The 8,861-nt window shown below is 41.9% G+C and overlaps 1 protein-coding gene across 1 annotated transcript; it reads left to right on the top strand.

Moving 5' to 3' along the window:
• Nucleotides 1-281: 281 nt before the first annotated feature.
• POLR2M (RNA polymerase II subunit M) lies at nucleotides 282-8,615 on the top strand. The gene is made up of 4 exons (XM_033107813.1): nucleotides 282-546; nucleotides 2,298-2,945; nucleotides 5,397-5,601; nucleotides 7,391-8,615. The coding sequence occupies exons 1-4, from the start codon at nucleotides 434-436 to the stop codon at nucleotides 7,535-7,537; spliced, it is 1,113 nt and encodes a 370-aa protein (XP_032963704.1). The 5' UTR covers nucleotides 282-433; the 3' UTR covers nucleotides 7,538-8,615.
• The last annotated feature ends 246 nt before the right edge of the window (nucleotides 8,616-8,861 follow it).

The following is an 8,861-nucleotide window of genomic DNA, read 5'->3' as shown; positions in this document are numbered from 1 at the left end:
CACCAATCTTACTATTAATATTGTTTTATTATTACTTGATTAATGTCTGCCCCCTCCACCAATCGGTAAACTCCGTAATAGCAGGGGCTGTGGCGATTTGTTGAGGTCACGGTGGCACTCAGTAAATACTTTTTAAATCAACAAATGAGGGGATGAACAGAGAAACGACAAACGGCGCGAACGCACGCCCCACCGGGGCGTGACGTCACCCGCCGTAACTTCCGCTCCTCCGGGCGCCCCCTTCTCCTTGTCCGTGTTTATTTCCGGCGTTTCAATAAAGCTCGATTCGGCTCGAAGAAGACCTGTCCTTCCGGGAAAATGGCGGCTCCCGCTCGTGCTCCGCAGTCCCCGCCGGCCGCAGATCCGGTGCTAGCGGCGGGAGCTGCCGAGGAAGCCGAGTGCCCGCCGCCTCGCCAGCCTCAGCCCCCGCAGAATGTCCTCGCAGCGCCGCGGCTTCGAGCCCCAAGCTCCCGAGGGCTTGGGGCAGCGGAGTTTGGCGGAGCTGCGGGAGATGTTGAAGCGCCAGGAGAGACTTTTGCGCAACGAGTAAGCTGGGGTCCCGCCGAGTCACCGCCAGGCTCCTCCGGTTCAGGTTCCCAGGGACGCACCTCCCCCCGCCCCCCACCCCGTTCCCTTCCCCGGAAGGTGACCTTGTCTCAGACAGCTCCGTTCCAGCCCCGCGGGCGAGCGGACGGCCTGCAGCCGCCAAGCCGTGCGCGTTCTGGCCTGGCGCGGCCCGCCTGTGGGGGCGGCTCGCTGCGGAACGGCGCTTCAGGGTATCAGCTCTTCTTTAGCTCCTCGTTGGTGTATTGACTCAGCTACCGAGTCGGTTCCCTGAAGGGCGGGTCTGTACCTCGATCCTTTTGTTCCCCACCCCCGCCCCCATAGCGTGCCCAAAACAGCCTGTCAGTTTCATCCCTAGGGACTATTTTTATAGGAACCGTTGGAAATGGAAAGAGTGGGATTGAGGAGTGGTTTATTAGGCAGAAAAAGTTGAACTTTCATTCGTTGGCAGACAATGCGCTTTAGCAGGGAAACGATATGATGAAAGTGATTTATTTTAGGAAGCCTAATTTAGCAGCTTGGTGCAAGATGCTTTGAAGGAGTAAGAGGCAGAAGACAGTAGGAAGATATTTTCAAAGAGTTTGCCAACAAGGAGTTTGTAAGAAAGTGAACTATAAAAGTAGTTGAGGAGTTGGGGAACTTCATCAGACTTGGAATAATTTGAATAGGTTGTTGACAGGTGGCTGAGGATTGCGGCCTGTATGGAGAACTATTAACCACAGGAAAATTGGGGGAGGGGAATAGATTCCAGGTTGACTTGACTTAGGGCGTGCTGAGTTGAAGGGAGAGTTAATTATATCTAGTTAAAAGCTGGAGAAATGGTCATGAGGCTCGAGAGAGGAGAAAGCTTGGAAAATAGAGGAATCTCAACTGGAGGGGATGTTATCAATTGAAACTGTGGGAATGAAAGTAGTTTCCGAGGAAGAATAGAGGGCCTGACATGTAACCTTCCCTCCCCATTGTATGGCTAAAGACAGGGGAATCAGAAAAGGAACTCTGTCCCTCAGCAAATAGGACACATGATCGTTTGGGGGCTTCCTAGTACAAGCAAATATTTTGACTTTGTGAGAATGGATTTTTAATTTGTAACAGCGAATTAACTTGGTGTCAGGACTCCTTTCTATGCGTAAGTCTTATTGAGTATTCTAAAGAATTCTTGTTTTATGTGTGTTATATCTGTGGACATTTGTCAATGTATTAGGAATTACAAGTGAGAAATCGTAAGCACAAGAAAACACAAGTTCATACATTCTGTTAGCCAGCAGAGCAATGGTAATCACATGTCCTGTGGCCTCAGGAAAACTCCACTCACCCATGTGAAAAAAGGAGAGTGAAAATTGGTAAATAGTGTCTTAGTATTACTACGAAAATACTTTTGACCTTATAGACCCATTCACCTCCTCTCCCCAGGAAGGCCTTAGAGATCATACGTTAAAAACTGGTGACTTCTGGGATGTCTCACATGAGTATTATATGCTTAAAATACTTTTGCTGAAATTCTAATTAGAGGAGACAAATGAGGCACATTCCCTATTCTTCCTTGATCTGCTTGTTTTTTGGGGGCGGGTATTTGGATAATGACTGTCTTATTTCATTCATGTTTCGGGGCAGTTGGAAATCAGATTTTTGACTTACAGATTGATTTTTCTCCCTTTGAAGATAGTGCTTTGTCATTATATCTCAAGTTTAAAAACATGGCTCTAATGTATATGTGTTTTTTTTCCATTTGACAGAAAATTCATTTGCAAATTGCCCGACAAAGGTAAAAAGATCTTAGACTCTGTTGCCAAACTGAAAGCTGCCATTGCAGAACGTGAAGAAGTTATGGAAAAAAGTGAACTGTTTCATCCTGTTAGTTTAGACTGTAAACTAAGGCAAAAAGCAATTGCCATTGTTGAGATGGACACGGATAAATTCCAGAATTCTGACAAGATACTTGATACTTCATCACGAGTTCCTGGCTGTTCCTCTGTAGATAACATCACATCATCTGAAACAACCTCACAACAACAAGGACTTGTATCTTCTACCCAGAAAGGCGATGAAGAGGCCCCAGAGTTGGGGTACACGGTGAACAAGCGCCCAGCCCCCAGCAACAGAGCCCATGCACCTTCCTTATCCGAAGCTAGTGGTCATCTCCCTCAGCATCGAGTGTCAAGTCGAGCAGAAGATAATTCTAGCAGCTCTGACAGCTCGTTTATTGATAGGTTACAAAGGATCACAATTACAGACCGAGGTGAACACCACTCAGAAGAAAACGGGAGTACTGAGAACTTGACAGGCCTTTGTAGTGAGATGCAGAAGAAGCCTCATTACATGGAAGTGCTAGATATGCGAGCCAAATACCCAGTGCCCTCGCCACATAAATTTAAAACCAATGTGTAAGTACCATCAAAAACAGGCCAGTCACAGGAACATACTATTTGTTAAACTCAAAAAATTGGGAGAATGCTTTAAGTTCAGTGGACTTTGTGTGAGAACTACTTGTAGTGGGGAATGAGCATATGTGGAAAACAGTGAGACCAGCCTGACTGGAGTGGAGGATTCATGTTGAAAAATACTTTAATATTTAGCCAAATAATTGAAAAGGTTTTAAATAGCAAGTGGAGTATTAAATTTCAGGACACTTAGTCAGTATTTCATAATAAACACAGAGAATTTACTGTGACTCCTTTTTTCCCAGAATCATTTTCAGGTATGCAGTTCCCCCTTTGATTAGACTGTCAGCTAAGGAAAAAGGAATTGTAGGAGCTGGTAGACTTTCGCAGCAAAAAATATTTGTGTGCTCACTTTCTGTGTAAGCAGCAGGTGCTACGGTGACACAGAAGTAAAGATTCTGCTCAAAGAGTTTAGGTTCTAGATCAGGACGCAAGGCTTACATACACACTTAGAAGAATATTAAACTACATAGTAACAACTTTGGGGTAAGGTAGAACTGAAAACAGATTGCCGCAGGAGGGGCAAACTTACCCTGCTTCTAAATTCCTTTCCACGGTTTGTTTCTGTTATCTCCTGTAAAAGATAAACTCTTTGAAGAGAAAAGGATGTTATTTACTTATTTGCAAATGTAACATTCAAATCAGGTACCTACCCAGATTTACTAGCATGTAAATAGATTTAGGAGGATGTAACATCAGATACAAAGTTGAACCACTGCTGCCTTTGAAAAACTGAAAATCTTGTTAAAAATACCTAAAACCATTTTTTATAATTATTATAAAGAGACTTTAAAGTTTAATCCTACCCCACCATTCATTATTTTTAACCTCAAAACATTTTCCTATCTAGAAAATCAGGATTATATTCCATTAATTTTTAGTTAGGAATAAAAACTAATCTTTGATTACATAACCTCATTTTGTGTGCAATGAGATATGTTTCCTCACTACTCGAAAGACAGAAGACCGGAAGCATTGTCTAGTCAGTAAATACTCTGATCCCAGTTTTGTATTGTAGTTATTTAGCTGGAAGAAGGAGAGGTGTAAGGGAATAGCAGTGAGGGCTACCAAGGGTTAAGGAAGTTGAAGAGAAAGGGCTCAGGGAATCCTGGGCCTTGACAGTTAGTAGGCCAGTGGGGATTGAAGGGCCCCAGGCATGAGCCCCTTGGAGATTGGAAAGTGGGGTAAGGTAGTGTCCTTTGGCTCCTTTTCTGCTCTTCCTTTGACCTACATGCTCTTCTGGCTCCATTACCACTTGGATGCTGCCCCTCACCTACCTCTAGCTCAGGTCTTTCTAGAACTTCAGACTTGCATGGCCAGTTACCTATGTAACACGACCATGTGGGTGTCTGTGGCACCTTGGGTTTATCATGTAGGAAGTAGAACTCATTTCTTCCCATACAACTTTTCCCATCTTCCTTAAGTTAATACTGCCCCCTCCTTGTTTTTTCCCCCAAGGTGTCTTCCGTTTTCCTCATCTCCATATCTGTTAGCCATGAAGACCTAAGTAATGTTTTCCTTGACCATCATCTCCAATCATTTTTATCTTCATCCTCTCTCCTAAGGAAAGACTGTCATCCCTCTCTTGGGCTGTAACTGGTCTGTTCCAGCCTCTAGTCTTTACCAGTCCATCTTCTCCACTGCTGCCAGAGTGAAATTTGTAAAATGCAAATCTGAACCTGTTACATAGAATAGAACTCTCCACTGTGGTCTGGACCCAGCCGGCTTCCCAGGCTGATCTTGCTGCCTTTTCTGTACTCTCCGCCTCTTGCACTTCCTGTGTGCTGCAGCCAAGTGCCCCTTACTCCCTGCTGGGATGCCCTTCTCCCCTCCTTTACATGGTGAGCACTTACTCCAAGACTCCTCAGACTTCTCTCTTGAAGGTTTTCTGACGAGCTCCCTGTGTCCTGTTAGAACTGGCCATTTCTTTCTTTATGTTCCTGTGTACGATGTATAGATGTGTATCATAGTACCTATGGTAAATTGCACTGAAACTTGACAAGTTTATTTCCCTCTACTGGACTGAAAGCCCCTATACAAATTTTTTTTTTTTTTTTTTAATGAAAAGATAGTTTCAGTTCAACTATGAGGTTTGAAGAGAAAAGGAAAATGCCAAGAGCCTATTTCTCTATACTCTATTAACTGTTAGAGCAATGAATTAATTGTCAAAATATACTCCAAAAAGGTGCTAATTTAAATACTCCTGTTTATTTGGAGTAAATATTTTAAAAAGGTAGATATTTATCTACCAATGTAAATATCAGTAAGTGGCTTACTATGACCTTTGTAAAACAATTGCTGAAATTAAAGGCCGCTGTCGTGTTTGTGAATGTTGTAAATGTGTATCTATAAAAAGAAAGTAGTCTGATGGTATAACATAAGTTTTTCCTTCAGGTTACCTTCACGACAAAATGATCCATCTGGTCATCCGGAAAGAAGAGCATCTCCTGTTTCCTCCGAGGAAAGGCGGCGCAGGGATAAGCAGCATCTTGATGACATCACAGCAGCTCGGCTTCTGCCCCTTCACCACATGCCTGCACAGCTGCTCTCCATAGAAGAATCTCTGGCACTTCAGAAACAGCAGAAACAGAGTTATGAGGTATTTAAGAGTATGAATTGTTTCTTGTCTGTATGTTGGATGCTGCTTACATAAGTCAGAGTTTATTCCAGGTAGTTGAAGGAGGATGGAAAACAAAGGGATGAGGTGTTAGAAAAGTGGTTATTTGATGCCATTAGCTCAGACTTGGGCCTCTAGTTTTCGGTCTTTCCTGCTAGAATTGCAGGAAACAGCTGGAGATGATCATAGCTACCTGCAGCGTCACCCTGGTATTTACCAAGAAGTGGGAGGAGACTACTGCAAAATTTCACATCCTTAAAGCCCACGCTTTTAATATACTAGTAGTGTTGCTTCCTGTCTGCCACCTTGCAAAACTCGTAAGAGAGCTTCTCAGTGGTAGACTCTAACTGAGAATCCTGCAAAGAGAATCAAGGAAATGTGGTTTCCAGCTTCCATCTCCTGCAATACGTGGGAACATAAAAGTGGTGGGTGAGCAATGTTGTGTTGCCAACAGACCCTAAGCTTAAAAGCCTAATCTGCCAGTCCTTGTGAAGATAGAAGAATCTCCTACTTAAGTTTATGTAGCACTTTTTCTTCATAGATCTGTGTGTTCTGTGTAGAATTTTAAACACATATATTGACAATTTGTGTACGGAACAACCAGATGGGAGGAAATAAGTGTGAGAACCACAGCAAGGAAAAAAAGGCCCAATATACTTAGATAGCAATAATTGGAGCCTCCAGGAAAACAGCAGCCTGACTTCCTGATATGCTTAGCTGGATTTTAAACAGGTACTGATTAAAAAAGTCAGGTACTGATTAATATAGTTAATACAAAACCAGGCTGTTTTGCTGCTTTAGCTTTTTATAAACGCTCAGTTGGCTTTTCAAGGCACTCCTTTTTAAAGCTATTTTTCTTCCTCTCAGTGCATTAAAATTATTGCCTACTTTCATCCTACAGCATTGAGGAATTGTTGTTCAAATTGTCTTAAATGCCTGCCCTGAGACATTTTTAGGTTGAATTATATCCTCAGATTGAAGTTGGCTTCCATGGCAGTGTAGTGATAGTAGCTCCCACTTCAGTCTCCCGCTTCAGTCTTGCCACCCCATAATATTCACGGCCTGAGGGAAAGGACATAAAGAAGTTCAAATGGTATGGGAGGAAGCATGACAAAAGTAAAGAGCCAAATTAGGATGAGCATTGCCACTGCCATCAGTCGGTGGTGATGTCCTTGCGTGTATATAAGCACATTGCCAGCATCTGAAATTTGCTTGGACTTTTTGTTGCATAGGAATTTCCATGGGACTTTATTTGGAGAAGGGTAGTCAGCTTTTTAGTATTAATTTTTTGATTTTCATTGTAGCACTGAAATGTTACTCTTAAGCCTAGAAGCCATGGTTTCATCGAGGAAAGATGATTCTGGCAGTTGGAGAGTCAGCACAGCATTAGTGGTTTTTGACATTTGATACCTCAGATTGTTCTGTGAGTTTGTATATACACGAGTGTGCCCACACATTTAAAAATCTATCCATGTTTATAAGTATTGTAGTGCTAAGCTGATTACTCTGTTTCTCATGTAGAGGTGGGACATTTCCATGTACTGTTTATTAATGCACGTCTGTAACTACAACTAGCAGGCTGGTAGCTCTCACCAGTATGAAGAGCCGTAGTATCTGGGAGGCGCAAGGGTCAGGCTCTCACTGCTGTAGCGAGCCCTGAGGGGAGTGGTTTGCCCCTTTATTTCTGATTCTGTTTAAATGACTTCCCAGCGAAAAATGGCAGGGAAAAGATGTGAATGTGTAACTTTGTGCTTTACATTTTATTTTAAAGGAGATGCAAGCCAAGCTCGCAGCACAAAAGTTAGCTGAAAGACTGAATATTAAAATGCAGAGCTATAATCCAGAAGGGGAGGCTCCAAGAAAATACCGAGAAGTAAGGGATGAAGATGACGACCAGGCCTCTGACGATGAGTTCTGAAGATGAGCATTGGGATGATCTCCTAACTCTGCCTGTTCAGATGTTATTATCTTACATCAGTCTTTCCAACAAGTATCAAGATCAGTATCAGGCATTGTTGAGGGAAAGAATTTTATAAAGTTACACAAAGGTAGCTGTAAAAATAGCTCAGTATGTCTTTCAGAAGATAACTTTCACATGTTTGAAAAAGTTTAATGTTCGAATATTGTGTTTAACCACAGTGTATTAAAGTTTTGCAGTATGTTGTGCGTTGTCTGATATTTTAGTACATAGTAGAGCACATTTTTTTCTCTAAGCCAAATGAAAGCAGGCGACTGCTTTTTTCCTTATTCTTGCCTCTATCAAATAGCATTTATTACATGACGTTCAGTGAAATATTTAGTTGTCCCCGGTATCACCTAAAGTGAAATAGGAGGATACACTTCCCTCTTTCTTTGAGTAATGAAGGGAGTGGTCTAAAGAATTTTATGCACGTTTGCATGGGGTTATTGGATGTGAAATACTTAGGAGGACACTCATAGAAAATGCTTAAATGTTTATTCTTCTGTCTTCGAAGAATGTTATCTTTCTTCTGATTATGAATAAGGAGTTCAGTTGACCCTTGAACAACACAGATGTTAGGGATGCTGACCTGCCCAATCAAAAATCATGTATAACTACATACTTAGTTGATGCTGGAGGGTGGATAGTCTTTCTCAATGACTATATTTGCCCAGAGTAACATGAAGTGGAGGGAAGTCTAAGATGACTGATGTAAGTGAAAGGAGTAGCTGTTCTTACACTTGACCTGACTTGAGTTCATGGCTGTAGCAAATGATAGGTTCAGTTTGATAAGAAAACCAATTTGTTTTTTTAGCTATAATTGAATTATTTTTAGTACATCACTTTTTTCCCCCCAAAGAGGCATATGTAGGCTGCAGAAACTTCAATCTCATGTATACACGTTTATGTAACTTTAAAGGATTACATGGTTGTCTCCAGAGAAGTTAACACGTTATCAAAGATTTTGTTGAATCTGTTGGAGCCTTTTAAACAGTTTTGAAAGGAAGAATAAAAAATTAGAACTTCAAAATGTTAATGGTGATGTTTTACTGGTGCTTAATTAAATTTAACTTACTGTAAAAGAGACTTTTCATATATGTAATTTGACTGAAAATACATTTAGGTAAGATGTACATGTGATAGGAAAGGCTCAGCTCTGTATCATGCGCTTCCAGGTGCAGCTACTGCTTTCCATCCTGCATCGCCCCCCAGAAAGCAAATGTAAAATTACACTGAGCTAACAATTTCATTATTTTTAGTTTTTAAAGCTAATAGTAAATTA

Source organism: Rhinolophus ferrumequinum, chromosome 6, assembly GCF_004115265.2.
Source record: "Rhinolophus ferrumequinum isolate MPI-CBG mRhiFer1 chromosome 6, mRhiFer1_v1.p, whole genome shotgun sequence".
Lineage (NCBI taxonomy): Eukaryota > Metazoa > Chordata > Mammalia > Chiroptera > Rhinolophidae > Rhinolophus > Rhinolophus ferrumequinum.
Note: the sequence above shows the minus strand (reverse complement) of the source record. Positions and strands in the feature narration are given on the sequence as shown.